The following is a 20,096-nucleotide window of genomic DNA, read 5'->3' as shown; positions in this document are numbered from 1 at the left end:
AAGGGTCTTGTAAGTCATCATGAAGATTTTGAAGAATATCTTGAAGGCATAGTGGAACTGTTTAATGAGGTTACCCTTAGGAAGTTTTTCTGACTGATTTCCTTCCTGAAAATGATGTGCTTTCTTGTGCCATAATGCGTTTGCAAAGTGTATTTTTATGGAGTTGGGCATGGAGATAAAGGCAATGATTTTTGACTCATTTGGCTAGATTATCTTGAAAACTCATTCATGAAACAGTTCAAGGAATTAGGACAGTTTGCCTAACTTGGTCATGTAGGTGATTTTCATTCAGATTTCTGAGACACTCTTGAAGTCATGAATGAATAGCAAATTACATTTGGAATATCTTGGGTGGAATGCTGATTTATTCATTAATTCAGATCAATTTTATAATCAGGGGATGAGCAAAACAGAGACTCCAGAAGGAAATGAAAAAAATGTTACAATCATGTAATAGGTATTTTACAAAGTTAACCTTTGCTGTCTTGTCTTGTGGTCTCTATTGACTTTTTTTTTCTTTAGTTCCATAAGAAGGAGATAGTGTAGGTCATCTATCAGGTTTTTACTGTGTATGCGTCCAAAAGTCTTTATTCGGACCAACTTTAGTGCACCAAATCAGACAGCTAAGAAAGGACTAATAATTAGTAATTAGTAACACAGAATCATATGTTGTGGTTGAATGTTGTCATTGTATAAATCGCTGCTATTGTCCAGTTTTCATCTAAATGATCTCAAAAACCAGTTCATCCTCTGCTTTTCTCAGTCTCACAGGCTTGAAATAATTCAGGTTATATTAGAACTCTGCAAGCCAGAGTTTAGTATTTAATGTCTAACTGTCACTGCTCTAATTTCTCATGGAGTTCTAAGTCCAACTCCATTTGCAATCTCTACAGTTTCCTGCCAGAAAACATGATAATAGGATGTTAATTTAAAGGGCAAATCTAGACATTATGAAATGGCTCAGTGCTTAAAAGCAAAACCAGATGTGCTTGGGCAATGACTATGCCATTTCTTTTCTCTTCTCCATTGGTCAGTATGCAGCCTAGGAGCCAGAAACAGAGGCTCATCCCTGAAAATTATCAGCTTCTTCCAAATGAAAAAATAAAATAGTTGTCTAATTTCTCATAGTTATTCTTTTTGGGGAAAATAATGCTGTTTTCTGTTCAGGCCTTTTCAAGAGCTGTTCCATATGGGTGAATATGTTATAATATGAGCATAAATGCACTATTTAGAAATTTTCAGTTCTATCAAAAGTAGTTATATGTGCTCTGAGCCTATAGTTTTCATGTTTTCTGACTCATCATGGTGTTTACTTGCTCTTATTTGTGTATTCGCTTTTAAGGAGACTAATCTAGATTTTTTTAAATTTATTTATTTATTTATTTTTTAATTTTATTTTATTTTTAAAATTTACATAACTGTATTAGATTTGCCAAATATCAAAATTTAATTTATTTTTTAATTGAAGGATCATTGCTTTACAGAATTTTATTGTTTTCTGTCAAACCTCAATATGAATCAGCCATAGGTATACATATATTCCCTCCCTTTTGAACCCTCCTCCCACCTCCCTCCCCATCCAACCCCTCTAGGTTGATACAGAGCCCTGTTTGAGTTTCCTGAGACATACAGCAAATTCCCATTGGCTATCTATTTTATGTAAGGTAATGTAAGTTTCTCTGTTACTCTCTCCATATATCTAACCCTCTCCTCCCCTCTCCCCATGTCCATAAGTCTATTCTCTATGTCTGCTTCTCCATTGCTGTCCTGCAAATAAATACTGCCCTGCAAATACAGAAGATTTATTCTGTATATATGCATTAGTATATGATATTTATCTTTCTCTTTCTGACTTACTTCACTCTGTATAATAGGCTCTAGGTTCATCCACCTCATCAGAACTGACTCCAATGCATTCCTTTTTATGGCTGAGTAATATTCCATTAAGTATATATACCACAACTTCTTTATCCATTCATCTGTCAATGGACATCTAGATTGCTTCCATGTTCTAGCTAAGACTAATCTGGATTTATTCAAATTTATCCAACCTTAGATAGTAGTAGGCACTTACTGAAGCACAATACTTTGGCATCTGTTAGAATTCAGTAAATGTTAATCTCAACACTAATTTTCAAACCCTTTTTACCAAGACTTGCTTATTTTTTTTATGAGAAACAACTGTCATATGTTTTTCCCAGCTAACTGGGCAGCTCTAGACTCTTTCTGATAGAGATTTTGATACTGCAAAGTCAGTTAATTCAGTCATTTTTTTTCTTTATTTATCCCCTGTCTTGATATAATGAGGATTTACCATACCTGTTAATGCAACACAAATCTTCAATTTTATTATCCACCCCATCAGCAAACTAGCTTTTGTAAAACTTGAAGCTAAAAGATACTTAATAAATGTCCCATCCTCCTTGATAGTGAAAACTGGTCTGAAAATCATTTTTCAAGGAGTTTTTTCCAAAGGTTTAGAGTTCCTTCAAACCTTTAAGAAGTTGGAAATGTTATTAGGCATTTTGATTTCTTTTCCTTTCATCTCCTGTTTAGAAATTAATGTCTTGAAAAATTGGCTGCAAGTGTTAAGGTTTTTTAAAGATATGGAATCTATTCATCTGTCTAATAAAACTTCAACATGTTGAAAATAATTGATTATTCGCTAGACATTTTGGCCAGTCTTGGGAAGATTTTTATCTTTGCTTTTTAGACCTTCAGATGCCTTTTAATTTCATTTTTTTAACACTAGGAAACCAAACACTCTAATCATTTTCTCAAATGAGAATTTCAACATGTATTTAGTGTCTGATCTTTGTAAGGTAACAAGATATGGTCCCATTCCTGTGTTATATAAAAAGAGATTGACAGTCAAATAGGTGATTTTAAGGGATTGTGGACCAGCCATTTCTATTTCTGTCTCTCCTATCTAGGTTGTGTCTTCTTTTTACCACAGAATGTATCAGTATCTGATATAAAAGGTCCTCTGGTTTATTTTCTTTGTGGGATTATTGTTGAATATAGTTTCGTATAAAGAAGCAATTGAGAGACTATCCCGATATGTCTGCATATGGACGTGCATATGGTCGATTTTTGCTTTAACTTTGAATTTCCTTGAAGATGAACATAGGCTGTGTGTATTCCTATAATGGTAGCTGAGCAATTTCTTTATGATGGTTCAAGTTTTTTTCACTCTCTTCTACATTTCTCCCTCCTTTTCCTCTATACAGTAGTAACCTTCCTAAAAATGTTCATTAAAAAAAAAAGTGCATAACACTCATGCCAGCAGGCGCCAGGAAGTTTAGATAACAGTCCCATCAAGTTGGGCTGTTTGGAGGGAGCTGGCTGCATAAATAGAATGGAATGTGATGTGATGATTCCCTTGTTCAAGTGTACAGCATTGCCCCGGGATATCTCCCTTTATATTTATTGACCTCCAGGATGTGCTGGGTACTCTGCAACAACACAATCACAGCCTTCAGCTGAGACATACAATCTACATGGAAGTGAATTGGGCAGCCCACTCTGCCTGCTATACTTCATCTGGTCAGTTATGTAGGCTCAATAACTGCTGTCAAAGGAATTGTGTTTTACCAGTTGCTTCAGCAGAGTGAAAAAAGTGAGTCCTTACACTTAACCCTGTAAAACGAATCATGGAAACCTTTGTTAGTACACCCAGCTGAGTTACCTGGGCAAAGTTTTTCCTATGATAAAAGCACCAAACCTGGTTTTCATTCTCCATTGTCTTAGAGACTCTCAGGGAGTAAGGGCCACACTTGGGCATCTTTGATGTAATGAAAGGTATGGAGCTAGGTCTTGAAAATGATTAGTTGCCTATCAATTGATTTTTCAACAAATATGCATTGAGAAGATTCTTGTTTTGTGTACTCTTAAAATAAGTAGTCGACAGGACTGATATGGTCACTGCTTTCATAAAGTTTTCATTGTATGGGGATATAGACATTGAAGACATTGAACACTAAATAAGCTATTAATATTTAATTATAATTGGGCACAAGGGGCTTCCCACGTGGCTTAGTAGTAAAGAATCTACTTGCCAATGCAGAAGACATGGATTTGATCCCTGGGTTGGAATGATCCCCTGGACAAGGTAATGGCCACCCACTCCAGTATTCTTGCCTGGAAAATTCCATGGACAGAGGAGCCTTGTGAGCTACAGTCCATGGGGTCACAAAAGAGGTAGTGACTAAACCACAGCACAGAATTACAAAAGAGAAGTAGACTGTTCTATTAGAGCAACTTATAATAGGAACTAAAACTCATCTGAGGTCTCAGAAAGGAAACAGTTGTTGAATTCACTGTAATTCTAGACAGTATGTATGTTGATGGAGAGGAGGGAGGGGCAGTGCGGAAAGGATATTCCAAGTAGCAGAGAAGCACCTGATGCAAAGGCCTTAGGAAAGAAAGGAGCACAGTATATATTAGGGACTGATGGAGAAGGAAATGGCAACCCACTCCAGTGTTCTTGCCTGGAGAATCCCAGGGACGGGGGAGCCTGGTGGGCTGCCATCTATGGGGTCGCACAGAGTCGGACACGACTGAAGCGACTTAGCAGCAGCAGCAGCAGCAGATCAGTGTGGCTCAAAATAGAGGAAAGGAAAGAATAAGATGTGTGGGATGAAGCCCAAGATGAAGACCGATCCAGATCCCAGATCCAGACAGAAGGACCTGGTAGATTCTGTTAATGATTTAAGTCTTTCCCTAAATGTTGTGAGAAAGCAATGACATGTTTTAGATCTTAATTGGCGTGATCCTCTTCTCTTAATAAAAACTATTCTGGCTGAAGTGAACAAATAAATTGGAGGAGGGTAAACAGCAGACACAGGATCCAAATTAGGAGGCTGTTATATTAGTTCAGAAGGACATGCTGGCAGCTTGATTTAGGGGAGATTAGATCAAAGGAGCAGATTTAGGAAGTAAAAATCCACAGGACTTAAGGAGTGATTGGATGTGAGAAGGGGACTAAGTGGGGAGAATTAAGGAAAGCCCTTGGGTTTTTGTCCTGAATAACTGGATGGATGGTGTTAACTTTACTGATACAAGAACATTGCAGGAAAAACCCAGTCAGAAGAGGATGAATTAGAGAGTTTGGTTTGGGTAATGTTGGTCTAGTTTGAGGTGCCTAGGTGACATCCAACCTGGGATGTCAAATAGGTAGTTGGTTATTCAAATCTGAAGCTCAGAGTAATTTCCCTGATGAAAATGAAAATATGAGTTCTGCATATGGTGAAAGAAGATGAGACATGGATGCTCAAATCACCTGGAAGGATATGTATTACAGGATATGTCTGTGAATTGTTCAGTTGTACTCGGCACGCATTTATTGATTGTCCTCTCTTTGCCAGGTCTTTTGCTAAATATTGGACACATGAAAAGGATATGCATTCAGTAAATAACTTAGGATATCTCTTTGCCTTAAGCTTAAATGACTTTTTTTTTAGCATCTAAGACAACATATCCTCAGCACATCCAGAGAAACCTCTTAGGCAAGCTAAATCTGTGCCTTAGTCCTATGATTCCTAGATTCTTCCTCCATCTAACTTAAATCTCTCCAACTGCAAGTTCATTTCATTCTTGTTTGTCATCGATAGATGTACAGGCTAGTTGATAAGGACATTCGTATTAACTTCTTACATTCTTGAAAAATCTTTTTTTCAGTTTTGAGAGACATGATCATCTTTGGCCTTATCTTCTTGGAACAAGAAATATAGGATTATATCTTACACTGAGAATGTGTTCTTGTTCTTCAAAAAATGAATCCATTCTCAGGCTATAAAATATTTTCCCTGTGTTTTGTAGGTTATAAATTGTTGTTGACTTTAAGATTATGATGATATTGACTCCACTTGTGAAAATTAGGCCACGCCCTTCACATCTGTTCCTAAAATAAGATTCACTGGCAAAGTGAAATTTATAGCCTCTTTTATAGCTCTTATTCTTTGGAGACCCATGGCTTAAAATGGCCTATATTTTAAAACCGTATTTTTAAAATTATTGGCTTTGGACCACCTGTATCAGAGACACTGGGGTATACTTGATAAAAATAAAGATCATTGAGCAGTATCTTCCAATTTTTTTAATATAGCTGGAATAAACCCTAATAATTTGCATTTTAATAAGCCCCCCAGGTAATTTATACTAGAGTTTAAGAATCAATATTTTGAGGGATGTCAAGATTTGTACATCAAACTATCATGCTGTACACCTTAATTATACAGTAATGTACATAAGTTATTTGTCAATAGAAATTTAAAAATGCACATGTTTTATTATTATAATTCTGAGTTAAGGAGAAATTAAATGGTTTTGCAAACCAGGTCAGTTTCTTACCAATTTTGAAAATTAATAGTGGAGTCACAATTGTTAAAATATTTAATAGATATTATTCAGCTCTTTAGTGATAAAAAGACCACATTACACATATTTTTTAAATAATACATTAAATTTCATGTTGCAAAGGAACAGAGACAGAAAAGGTAGAAGAGAGTGAGATGCAGCAAGTGAAATTAGAGAAATGGAAAGTAAAACTTGGTTCAGCATAGTTTCCTGTTAGCATGTATTTTGCTTTAATTGGCATGCCGTGGGGGTTCTTGTTATGCATGATTGTGCCTTCATAAATGGTTCTGGCATCAGTGTCTTTCCTATCTTCAGAACTAGCAAGTCTCTTCTCACTTCCCCCTCCAGGAAGAGCGCCGTGTGATTTATGTTGGTAAAATCAGACCTGACACAACACGGACAGAACTGAGGGACCGTTTTGAAGTTTTTGGTGAAATTGAGGAGTGCACAGTAAATCTGCGGGATGATGGGTGAGAATCTTCAAGATTATTTCTTGTTTAGAAGCTGACATATGTAAAAAATTATGGCCGTAAGATTACCAGGATGGGAATGCTTTGACAGATGACATGTTGAGTTCAGAACCTTATTTATTTTCTTTCATCCCTATTTATTAATCTTTCTAGTTGAGATTTCCTGTCCCAGAAATAAGTATTTAGCGGCTTGACAGGACAATCACACTGATAAATGGATGCAGTGGTTCAGAGGCTGGCACCAGCGAAGTCTCCAAAGTGGAAAGGGTTACAGTCATATATGCTAATGCTGCCTCACTGGCTTTGAACTTTTCCTCTTTGTCTGTTGCAGAGACAGCTATGGTTTCATTACCTACCGTTATACCTGTGATGCTTTTGCTGCTCTTGAAAATGGATACACTTTGCGCAGGTCGAATGAAACTGACTTCGAGCTGTACTTTTGTGGACGCAAGCAATTTTTCAAGTCTAACTATGCAGACCTAGGTATGGATTTTACTGTACATAGAATGAGGAATCCATAATGTTGAGTTCAAAATGGAAACATATGTAAAGTGTAGCCACATTGGGTCAAACCATTACTACCTTTTACCAAAGGAAATATTCGAATATAGATTTTATCCCTTTTTTTTTTTTTTTTTTTTTTTTTTTTACTTTTTAACATATGAGATGATTTCAGAAGGGGCTTAGATTTTGGTAAAGAAGAGAGCAGATTGTTTCTACTGCCTGCCCAGATGCTGAAATTCTGCACCGTGTGTCTTTGTATGTGTGGTGTTATATTTGGTGTGTGCATGTGTTGTTTATTTGTAATCTCTTGTTGCTTTTGTGCCTACCCTGAATCCTTTTATACAGACTATAGCATTGGCATCATTGCTTTGCAGAGCAGAATATGGAAAAATTTTATTCTTTTTTTTCTTATTATCTCACCAACTCTTAGAAATGTTAGCATTTCCTACAAATTATACTCAGAGGGAAAAGTAAAATTTCATGTGCTAAATCACACTATACTTTCTTTAAAACAAAAGAAGAAAATAAACCTGCTATTTTTTGAGTGCTTCCATATGATGGGCACTGTGCCAAGGCTTTGCAAGTATTTTCTCACTTAATTACCAGAAGAATCCTAGAAGTAGATATTATGTATTATCATCCCCATTTTACAGATAAGGAAACTGAAGAATAGATAAGTATTCATCTTTCCTGTTATAAAAATTGTACAGACTCAAGGGGTAACATTTGGAAAATATACAAAGGTATCAAGAAAAATAGTAAAATTGCCTATCAGCCTATCACCTAGAGATAACTACTGTTACCAAGTGAGTAATGACCTGTTCAGTATTTTGTCTCAGAACATCGAATTTCTTATAGTTGAGGTTATATTATACATATATAGACTTTTAAAATCTACTTTTCTCAATTAATATTATGTAAGTTCATTTTTTACTGTGACTCAGGGTTAAAAATGATTTACCAGTATATTTTAATGGTTGTACAGTATTCTGTTTGATGAGTAGTACCATTATATTTAATCATTCCATCATAGCTAAACACATTTTCTGTTTTTGATATTATAAATAATGGCACAATGGACATCTTAATTTCCTTTCCAATTTTAATTTTGCTCCTTTCCATATTAGTCCCTATCTAATGTGTGTATTATAAGCCTTTGTGTTCCTTTATGAAATAATGAAGGAAAATGGCAAGTGTCTTATGCATATGACAACTATTTAAATCAATTTATAATAATAATCATGAATTAACATAGAAATCTGCTCTTAAGCATTATTAGTAATGCTTAAGTCTGTCTTACTAAGTCTATCTGTACTTAGTAAGTACAGACTGTACTTAGTAAGTCTATCTGTACTTAGTAAGTACAGACTGTACTTAGTCTATCTGTAATTAGTAAGTCTATCTGTACTTACTTTGGCTTGGTATAAAGAAAAAAAGTAAATACCAAATACAGATTTTTTTCTTCCTTCCACCGAATTGATGTCTTCTAGAGTAATTGATACAGGTGGGGTGCATTGTTCAGGGGGAATATGCTATAATTCACTTCACAAGCTAAATAGATAGGATGAAGCAGGGGAGAGGCAGCTGACTGTTAGATAGAGGCCTAGGGATGAAAATATAAAAGGTGGCAAGTCATTTGTTCAAATGTTGGCTGATAAAAACAGTCAAGACAGATTGAAGTCTTGAGTTGATTTGACTTATTTTCTTCAGTGATGAAGGCCAGGGTGTTTTCTAGTGTCTCAAAACATCTAAAGTTTAAAATAAGCTACCTCGAGGGGCCTTTAGATCATGATTCATCACTGGTAGAGGGAGCATTGGATAGTACTTCCAAATTGAACTGGAGCCTCCCTGAAATATTTCTAAGAAGAATGCTTCCCTCCTTGTTATCTCTCTGCCTCGCCAGTGGCAATAGAAACTTTACCATTGCTAAGCTGGTTCTGTATTTCCTGAAAAGTATGTTTGATGTGTATTGTGGCAGCATAGGTTTTTCCAGTTCCCTCCAGCCTTACAATCACAGGAAAGGTAGTGGATCTGAGTATAGGCCTAGTGTAGTTTGACAGCGCCTTGGCTGTGGAATCTTGCAGGCCTGGTTTTGAAACCTGAGTTAGCTTTTAACCTTGAGCAATTAAACTCCCTCAGCTTCTGGTGCTTCATTTGTAAAACACCTTATAACGTTGCTCTGAAGATTATATATATGTTTATGAAGCCCTTAGCACAGTGTCAGTGTCTGGCACAAAATAGATTCTCAATAAATGGTAGCTATAATTATAATACAAAATGATGACAATGGGAAGTTATAAATTTCAAATTATTTTAAAATGGAAGCATCAACACCAGGGACTAGCTTTGGAACTGAACATCATCATGTATGTCTTGTCTCTGTTCCTTGAAGAGTTCAAGTTAAGTGCTTCAGGCCATGAATGCCGAATAAGGTGCATAAACCCAGGGGGTTGCAAGAGTCAGACACAGCTTAGCGACTAAACAACAAGCTTATACTGGACGCAGAGGGATTGGCCGCTTATGTGCACATCAAGAGTAAAGTGTTAAAATGATGTGATACTGATTAATTTTACCAAAAGTAAAGCAACCTATCATTTAGATTACCATTTTTTAAAATGTTTAATTTGCTTTCCTAAATTAAATTAGTTCACAATATCCCATTTCTCTGATATTTTAAAATTGAAGTATAGTGGATTTACAATGTTGTGTTAGTTTCCAGTGTACAGCAAAGTCATTCTGTACAGTTGAAACTATATATTCATGTATATATTTATTTGCAGACTTAAAATGATACCCATTTTAACTGGTGTGAAATGATACCTCATCATAGTTTTGATTTATATTTCCCTAATAATGAGCAATATTGAGCATCTTTTCATGTGCCTGTTGGCCATGTGTACATCTTCTTTGCAGAAATATCCCTATTTAGGTCTCCATTTCTTGGCTGTTGAGGTTACTTAATGGTTATTACAATACTATTAATGCAAAACGCAGTGATTTCAGTTACTATTTATGAGCCAGATTTATAAATGAGACTCAGAATTTAAAGGGATGATCAAGCTTACCATGATGAAGACAGTATTTAAGTCTGGTTTCTGTGAATCTGTTGTCTGTGTATCTTTCTATTTACTGTTCTATAAACAAATGGAAAAGACTCTGATGCTGGGAGGGATTGGGGGCAGGAGGAGAAGGGGACCACAGAGGATGAGATGGCTGGGTGGCATCACTGACTCAATGGATGGGAGTCTGAGTGAACTCCGGGAGTTGGTGATGGACAGGGAGGCCTGATGTGCTGCAGTTCATGGGGTCGCAGAGAGTCAGACATGACTGAGTGAGTGAACTGAACTGAACTGAAACATTTGAAAGAGCTTGATGAAAAATCTTAAAGAAGAAAGACAGAAATTAAATTAGGACTATAGGGTAAAAATAGAAGGATGGATCAGGATTAAGAATATGATCATTTAAATCAGGAATTAGTTATGATCACATTAGAATTTATACTTAAGCAAGAAAAAGGAAATAAATAACGTGTTGGTCACAAACTCTTATTAACTCAAAGAAATGTATTACATTATCAGCATCCTGAATATATATGTAACTTTTAATATACACTGCCATTCATTGGTAAGTCAGTCCCAGATCCCAACACAAATATTTTCAATCAGGTTTTTAATAATATGCAGGTGTTCAATAAAATACATTTAGTCAACAAATACTGAGTCTCTACTTTATGCCCACAGTTTTCTAGGTGGTAGGAATACAGCTGTGATGTGACTTATTTCTATTAATATAGTATTATTATTTATAACAATTTATTTTTAAAACTTATTAGAGTGGTTTTCAGGTTATTCCTATAAAAATTTCATTATATCTTACTTGTGGATATATCCTTCCTTTACTGGAGAGAAAGTGGATGTTATTGCCCTAGAAGTTACAGGTGGATGCATTCTCTCTTCAAGCAATAAAAATTATTTTGTGGGTGCCTATTGATATAGGTATGCCCACAAAAGCTGGTGTATATATATAAGCATCAGCCACCATATTTCACAGTGAAGAAACTCTTGAGAACCACTGTATCAAAGTACTTTTAATATTTGCTAATGAAAACACAGAAAGAATGAAATTCTGAGTTTCGTGTAGAATGATCTTAATTTAAGACATTTTAATTCTCAAAATTTCCTCTAAGAAAAGCTTCACACATATGTTCTTGATGGTTCTATGTGGACTTCATGTCACACAGACTGCCATCACTGAATGACTCATTCATCTTCTACAGTGCAACTGAAATTCTGATTTCAAGCTGATCTCTAGCAATGAGCAGGACTTATTTTTTGTCTTTATAAAAAGATTATGGTTTGAACAACAGCTGCTCAGGCAGCTTTAGTTATACAATCAAACTATTCATTAGGCTTTCAAGAGAAGAGTGTAAGCCAGTGTAATTTAAGATTGATCGTGTAAAATTTTGGTGATGAAAGATGGGCCCTTTTTGTCCTGTTTTTGTATCTGAAGCTGACTGTAATTGTTCACCTTACCTGGACAAAGAAAGGTGGTAGAGACAAGGGATGATGTGAATGGGGAAAAAAAAAGAGAAAGAATTTCCTTGTCTTTAAATGTAAGATGTCTTTAAAGTAGATTGAAGCTGGTGAGGTAGGGGAAACAGCCTGGTTCTGTAGAACTTGAGGGATTTGCCACCTTTTCAGCAGAACAACTTGTGAGGTCAGTGATTAGCCTCCATCTTATCTCATATTACCCTTTTCTGTCACTTTGAGCATTTCTATTTTGTAATTTAATCTGGGTAAAATACAAATATGCATATTTTAGTAGGATTGTTAATGTTTACCAGAAAGGTTTTGTCTTCCCTTCAAGTAAATATTTTCAAAAGAATGAATGTGTTTGCCTATTGTATATCCAAGATACCCTTTCTCAAGCTGAAAGGCCCGAAGGAATGGTAGACTTTTTCTTAGGTGTCAATGGAGAAAAATCAGAAACATTCAAAGGATTTTTACTTTATACCCAGTGGGACTGAAATATATCAGTTTTGTTCAGGGCTACTGAAGTGGCATGTGGAGCTTTGCACAAATGCTTATTTTGACTAGTTTAAGGATCTGAGAAAGACCATAGCTTTATTTTAAGTTATGTGTTAGTCACTCAGTCGTGTCCCACTCTTTGTGACCCCATGGGCTGTAGCCCACCAAGCTCTTCTGTCCATGGGATTCTCCAGACCAGAATAATGAAGTGGGTTGCCATTTCCTTCTCCAGGGAATCTTCCAGACCCAGGTAATGAACCCAGATCTCCTGAACTACAGGCAGATTCTTTACCATCTGAGCCACCAGGGAAGCCCCGTTAATGAGTAGAGAGTCTGAATTTGCCCTCTCTAGACATGAAGCTGGAGAAGGCAATGGCACCCCACTCCAGTACTCTTGCCTGGAAAATCCCATGGATGGAGGAGCCTGGTAGGCTGCAGTCCATGGTGTCCCTAAGAGTCGGACACGACTGAGCGACTTCACTTTCACTTTTCACTTTCATGCATTGGAGAAGGAAACGGCAACCCACTCCAGTGTTCTTGCCTGGAGAATCCCAGGGATGGGGGAGCCTGGTGGGCTGCTGTCTCTGGGGTCGCACAGAGTCGGACACGACTGAAGCGACTTAGCAGCAGCAGCAGCAGGACATGAAGCATTTTCCAAGACCTTCTAATTTGGGGAGGGCTTGTACCACTGTTGCTGGGCTCCCTTGAGGTACTTGAGAACTTACGTCCCTCCAACTTTTTCAAGGGGAGCAGCAGACTGATGAGTCTGGCTTTTATACTTAATGAAATCAATCCCAGTGAACAGAAAGATCAGTTCTAGCTTCTACTTTTTCCTCTCCGCCTAAGTTGTTGAGGAACCTGGGGAAGTCATTTAACATAGCAGGAAGGAGGAGGGGCCTTACTTTTAAAGCCTGTTGATTGCCTAGGTTGCTATTGAAAAGAAATAGCCTGTTTTGATTACCTCCCAGAAGTGTTTAAATCCAAAATGAGTCAATAGATGAGTGTTTTGAGTACTCATCACTCCTTACCCTCTGCAAATATATACAAGTGGTATAAATAGATAAATATATAAGCATAATTAATTAAAATATTGGTGTATATATATCATACCATCTACCATATAAATACTTTCTGCAAATATACACATAATTATTAATATTCATACATATAAATACCTCCTGCAAATATATATGTAAATATATGCACATATATATGTACATACCAACACAAACCTCATATACTAATAAAATTTGGGCATATTTTGTTAAAGTGTATTAACCGGATAAATTGTTTTTGAATCGGGTTATCTTAAATTAGATGATTGAATTAATGACCATAAGCAAAGGGTACATCTGACCTGGTTTGGGTTTCTTTCAGATTCAAATTCAGATGACTTTGACCCTGCTTCCATCAAGAGCAAGTATGACTCTCTGGATTTCGATAGTTTACTGAAAGAAGCCCAGAGAAGCTTACGCAGGTAATATGTTCCCTGGCTAAGGATGACAGAGGCATGGTGAATACCTCACGGGACAGCGCGTCCTTCCCTAAAAGACTATTGCAAGTCATACTTAGGAATTTCTCCTACTTTACACTCTCTGTACAAAAACAAAACAACAACAATACAAGAACAACAACAATGGTTTACATGAACCCAGCTGCTGAAGAGGCAAGAGACAGAATGGAATTCCAGTAAGCACATGTTTATTCATGGGTGTCAGCTTTGCTTTCCCTGAGTCTCTTGGTGATGGTGTGTGTGTGTGTGTGTGTGTGCGCGCGCGCATGCGTGCCTGTGTGTGTGTGTTTGCCTGGTTTGGGGGAAGTATGTGTGTACAGGTGGGGACTGGGGACACCTGACCAGAGCGTGCAAGGGCAAACCACTTCGAATGGCAGCAGTTCCATGAAGACACACTTAAAACCTAGAACTTCAAAATGTTCATATTCTATTCAAAAGGAAAAAAAAAAATACGTACATCCAAAAGGAAAGAAAGCTAACCAACCAACCACAGGCCACCCTAAAATGACAGCCACTGATGTCTGGGCATCAGCCTCCGTACTCTGTTTTTTGTTTTTTTTTTTAAACAAAGTGCAAAATCAACGTGAAGCAAGCTTTCTCTCACACCGTAATGATTATATGACAATCCTGAAGAAACCGCAGGTTCTGTAGAACTCATATCCTTTCTCTCTCTTTTTCTTTCTTTTTTTCCTTTTTCCTTTTGCCAAGGAATCTGGGTGGGAGAGGATGCTGCAGGCACCGAATGCTCAACTTTCCTAACATTTTGAAGTTTCTGTAGTTCGTCCTTCCTCCTGACACCCATGTAAATGTCCAAAACGTTGATCTCCCACTGCAAATTTCAAAAGCCTTGTCAATGGTCAAGCGTGCAGCTTGTTCAGTGGTTCTTTCTGAGGAGCGAGCACGGTGTTACATTACTAAGGAGAGTTGGGTAGAACTCTCTGGGATGTGTTCAGATAGTACAATTGCTACATTCTCTGATGTAGTCAAGTATTTACAGATGTTAAATGGAGTATTTTTATTTTGTGTACATACTATACAATGATGTTCTTTTTTTGTTACAGCTATGCACTGTAAATGCAGCCTTCTTTTCAAAAACTGCTAAATTTTTCTTAATCGAGAATATTCAAATGTAATTATGAGGTGAAACAATTATTGTACACTAACATATTTAGAAGCTGAACTTACTGCTTATATATATTTGATTGTAAAACAAAAAAAGGACAGTGTGTGTGTCCATTGAGTGCAACACGACAAATCGATGCTTTATGCACAACCATCCTCTCTTAGGTGAGCTTCGATCTAAGCATCTTGTCAAGAAACCTCCTAGCCCCCTAAAGGTATTAACCACTTCTGCAATATTTTTCCACATTTTCTTGTTGCTTGTTTTTCTTTGAAGTTTTATACACTGGATTTGTTAGGGGAATGAAATTTTCTCATCTAAAATTTTTCTAGAAGATATCATGATTTTATGTAAAGTCTCTCAATGGGTAACCATTAAGAAATGTTTTTATTTTCTCTATCAACAGTAGTTTTGAAACTAGAGGTCAAAAATCTTTTTAAAATGCTGTTTTGTTTTAATTTTTGTGATTTTAATTTGATACAAAATGCTGAGGTAATAATTATAGTATGATTTTTACAATAATTAATGTGTGTCTGAAGACTCTCTTTGAAGCCAGTATCTCTTTCCCTTGGCAGAGTATGATGATGGTATTTATCTGTATTTTTTACAGTTATGCATCCTGTATAAATACTGATATTTCATTCCTTTGTTTACTAAAGAGACATATTTATCAGTTGCAGATAGCCTATTTATTATAAATTATGAGTTGATGAAAATAATAAAGCCAGTGGAAATTTTCTACCTAGGATGCATGGCAATTGTCAGGTTGGAGTTTAAGTGTTTCATTTGGGAAATTCCGCTTTGCAGAAGCAGTGTTTCTACTTGCACTAGCATGGCCTCTGACGTGACCATGAAGTTGTTCTTGATGACATTGCTTCTGCTAAATTCAATAAAAAAAACAAAAAAAAAACTTCAGTAAAACCTCCATTTTTGAGCATCAGGATTTCCTGAGTGTGGAGCCCTGGAATGGAAGTCAGTAAAGTTTGGCGTGTGTACTCAAGTTTCTGAGTTGAAATTCAATTACAGTATGGCCGACATGACTTTTCTGGAAGACATGATATACCTACTATGTAACCATTCTTTTCCTTTCTCTCGCCCAACACGATCGTATAAAAATGGATTACACCCCCAGGCCAATGCAGCTAATTTTGAAAGCTGCATTCATTTATCACCAGCATATTGTGTTCAGAGTGAATCCACTGTCTGTCCTGTCGGATGCTTGCTTGAGTTTTTGGCTTCTTATTTCTAAGTAGATAGAAAGCAATAAAAATACTATGAAATAAAAGAACTTGTTCACAGGTCCTGCGTTACAACCGTAACACATCTTTAATCTGCCTAATTCTTGTTCTGTAGGTTAAATGCAGGTATTTTAACTCTGTGTGGACGCCAAACTAAAGTTTACAGTCTTTCTTTCTGAAATCTGAGTATCTTCTGTTGTAGAATAAGAATAAAAAAGACTATTAAGAGCAATAAATTATTTTTAAGAAATGGATATTTAGTAAATCATATTATGTGTTCAAGGACCAGATACGTTCTCTATTTTGCCTTTAAATTTTTTGTGATCCAATTTTCAATACATTCTCCTTTTTGCCCTGGATCGTTGACATGAGTCAAAGACTGGGTTTCCTTTCTTACTTGTCAAAAGACAACACTACAGATTTCATGTTGAGGATTCATTTATTCCCACCCTTCTGGCCTGACAAATATTGTTACCATGAAGATAGTTTTCCTCCATGGACTTCAAATTGCATCTAAAATTAGTGCAAAGAGAGAATCACTAGACCATCCAAATAGAGCTTTTGTATCTTATGCAGACACTGTGGGTAGCCCATCAAAATGTAAACTGTGTTCCTTTTATTTTTATTTTTAATTTTTTTGGAGAGTATATTTCAAATGAACACATGCACCCCATCATCACTGGAGGCAAATTTCAGCATAGATCTGTAGGATTTTTAGATGACCCTGGGCCATTGCCTTCATGCTGTGGTAAGTACCACATCTACAATTTTGGTAACTGAACTGGTGCTTTAGACATGTGGGTTTTTTTTTTTTTTTAAGAGATGTAGCAGAATAATTCTTCCAGTGCAACAAAATCGATTTTTGCTAAATGACTCTGAGAGCAACGGTTGGGCTGTCAACATTCAAAGCAGCAGAGAGGGAACTTTGCACTATTGGGGTGTGATGGTTGGGTCAGTTGAAAAAAAAGGAAACCTTTTCATGCCTTTAGATGTGAGCTTACAGTAGGTAATGATTATGTGTCCTTTTTTGATGGCTGTAACGAGAACTTCAATCACTGTAGTCTAAGACCTGATCTATAGATGACCTAGAATAGCCATGTAATATAATGTGATGATTCTAAATTTGTACCTATGTGACAGACATTTTCAATAATGTGAACTGCTGACTTGATGGAGCTACTTTAAGATTTGTAGGTGAAAGTGTAATGCTGTTGGTTGAACTATGCTGAAGAGGGAAAGTGAGTGATTAGTTGAGCCCTAGCCGGGCTTTTTTTTCCACCTGCCAATTCTACATGTATTGTTGTGGTTTTATTCATTGTATGAAAATTCCTGTGATTTTTTTTAAATGTGCAGTACACATCAGCCTCACTGAGCTAATAAAGGGAAACGAATGTTTCAAATCTACTTCTGCTTTTCTTATTTATCACAACCAAACTCCTGGCACGTTCCTCAGATCAGTATACGTTACTCGCTTATCATTATTCTGTTTCCTCTCTGGATCACCTGCCCTCCCCTTGCTTTTCCATATTCATGAATGGATTTCAGCTCTAAGGTAACGTGGGCCTTCTGTATTTTACCTTGTCTCCTTTCAAACAGTAAAGGCGGAACTGGTGATTTCTCTAATGAGAAGTGACGTCGGACTTTATCAAACAGATTAGCTCTGTTTTTGTACTTAACCCTTGAAAGTATGAATTTTAAGTACAAGCCACTGCCTCAGTGAGAAAGCTGCTGAATATTTCAGCTTAGGAAGCAATTCTACTATAATGGACTGAATATATATTTTTATTGAAGTATAGTTGAACTATACTATCCATTGAACATTGATTTACAATGTTATGTTAGTTTCTGGTGTAGAGCATAGACTGAATATTTCTTGAAGACTTGTAACAGAATGCACCTCCCTGTCTCTCTGTCATATGTAAGTAATCAGGTTAAATATGGGACAAGTTGATAGATTACTGCTGGTATGGCTTGCTGTCAGGATGTCCACCATGCTTTGTAGGTGATTGGTGGTCCGAATGACAGAGATGACAGAGAATGTGTTACTAGCGCTCTGCCAAATCTGGATTTCAGCTGGTGGTCTCTACTCCCAGCTGCTTGTAAGATTCAGCATAAGCCTAGCCACGGGGAATGTGGCTAAATATATTTCAGCCCCCAGTTCCCCTTTCTCCTACAGAAAAAAATATTCATAATTATTGGAAATGTGAAGGAGCTACCAATAATACATTGAAACCTGCTAAGTAACCCAAGAAGCATTTCTTATGGCTATCTTTCTATTTTATAGCACTGTAAGATTTGCCAATTATTATATCAAAAGAGAAAATAAAAACTTACTATCATCTTACCCAAATATTGCATTCTTCTACAACTGTGATTCAGTGGATAAGCCTCACATCACAACTTGTCTTCATTGATGGTTAAATTGAACAGGGCATTTTGAATATTCTGGTTGGAATTAGCAAGAGCAGTGGAAAAATTACAATCTTCCTTTTAAAGGGTTAACTTTTTACCCTTAAAAACCTTTTGAGGGTAAAGAGAGATTTTCAAGGGGAAAAAAATAGTAGCCACTAGTCATGTACAGGAGCATCCTGATTAGAGAGTAAGGATTCATTTGATGTTGTCCTCAAACATTAAATCACTTCCATCCTTGATGATACTAATGGCAAAATAATTATTGAAACCAAAATTAGGTTGATGAAAATAAATGAACACTGGATAGGAATAGTTTATTGAAAAGGAGCTTGTTTCAATTCAAAAGTCCTCCAAACTAAATCTGTTTAATGTAATATTGGTTCAAAATCCCTTTTCAGCATTGCCAGTTTTCTCTTTCTTGTAGCATTATTTAGCTAATCATGGGATAAAATTTATGACTGAGAGCATTATTATACTCATTTGACACTAGTGTTACTAGCTACAGTTGTAACTCAGTATTAATTATAGAATATTTTAACCAAGGCGTAGTTTTTGCAATGTTTACTTTATATTAATCTTATACTTTGCTATTCTCTTTGCTAGTCCTTGTTTTCAAACACAGTATACACTATTATAAATCAATCTTCATACTTTATCAAACAGCAGAGAGTAATAAAGAAGGTCACAACTCATAGAGGAGCTCCTTGGAGGTTTGTAACATCATGATTTAAATCTCAGAAAGATTTAATCAAAAACTGAATTAATCCCTGGGGAAATAGATGCTATATAGATTCTATTGATGGGCACAGAGAAGCCTATTTCTTTTCACTGGTCTCTGTTAACATGATGGGGAAAGGAGCAAAGTTTTTTTCTGTGAGAAAGAAAATAAGATTTCCTCAGTGGGGGAAGGATAATATGCAATGACCTTTGTGTCACGTTTCTTCCCTTTCAGTCAACATGTTCCTTTTTATTCTCCTTACCATGGTGTTATCTACTCTTCTCGTTCATGGTTAAGTTAAATGCCCTCCACCCTCCTGCTCCCTTCAGTACATCCCATGTGATTCCAGTAATTCTGCAAAGTCCCACAAGCTCCACTCCAGTCAAGCATGTGGAATGTGTGAGTCACAAGAGCTGGTTTCCAGGGCTTCTGTTGCAATCAGGTGACTGCCCCTGAGGCAAATTCTCAGCATTCAGGGACACTGGAAACTTGCAGGAAGAAATGATCAGAAAATTCAGGACCATGTTACACTGGAAAGCCTAACATTGTTCCTCAATTAGACTGTATACTAAGGACAAAATGCCATTTCCCTCCCATATGCCTCTTTTCTGTCCATCATTCTACAGGAATGTGATCATCCTCCTTTTAATCCTAAAACCATTCCTTACCATCAGCTGACTTATAAAAGGGGCAGAGTGGAATTAATTAATTGAGAAAAAGTGAGAGAACTTTTAGAG

General features: G+C 36.5%; 1 protein-coding gene across 6 annotated transcripts in view; it reads left to right on the top strand.

Moving 5' to 3' along the window:
- The window catches only part of PPARGC1A (PPARG coactivator 1 alpha), a 410,292-nt gene extending 392,667 nt beyond the window's left edge, over positions 1–17,625 (top strand). For 3 of the 6 annotated variants that reach the window (XM_055588146.1, XM_055588149.1, XM_055588147.1), the window contains 4 exons: positions 1,593–1,664; positions 6,706–6,827; positions 7,159–7,310; positions 13,736–17,625. In XM_055588146.1, the coding sequence (XP_055444121.1) occupies positions 1,593–1,664; positions 6,706–6,827; positions 7,159–7,310; positions 13,736–13,839 (450 nt within the window). In that variant the 3' untranslated portion in view covers positions 13,840–17,625. The remainder of the gene's footprint in view (positions 1–1,592; positions 1,665–6,705; positions 6,828–7,158; positions 7,311–13,735) is intronic. The other 3 variants (XM_055588151.1, XM_055588148.1, XM_055588152.1) reach the window with 1 other exon arrangement.
- The last annotated feature ends 2,471 nt before the right edge of the window (positions 17,626–20,096 follow it).

This window comes from Bubalus kerabau, chromosome 7, assembly GCF_029407905.1.
Source record: "Bubalus kerabau isolate K-KA32 ecotype Philippines breed swamp buffalo chromosome 7, PCC_UOA_SB_1v2, whole genome shotgun sequence".
Taxonomy (NCBI): Eukaryota; Metazoa; Chordata; class Mammalia; order Artiodactyla; family Bovidae; genus Bubalus; species Bubalus kerabau.
Note: the sequence above shows the minus strand (reverse complement) of the source record. Positions and strands in the feature narration are given on the sequence as shown.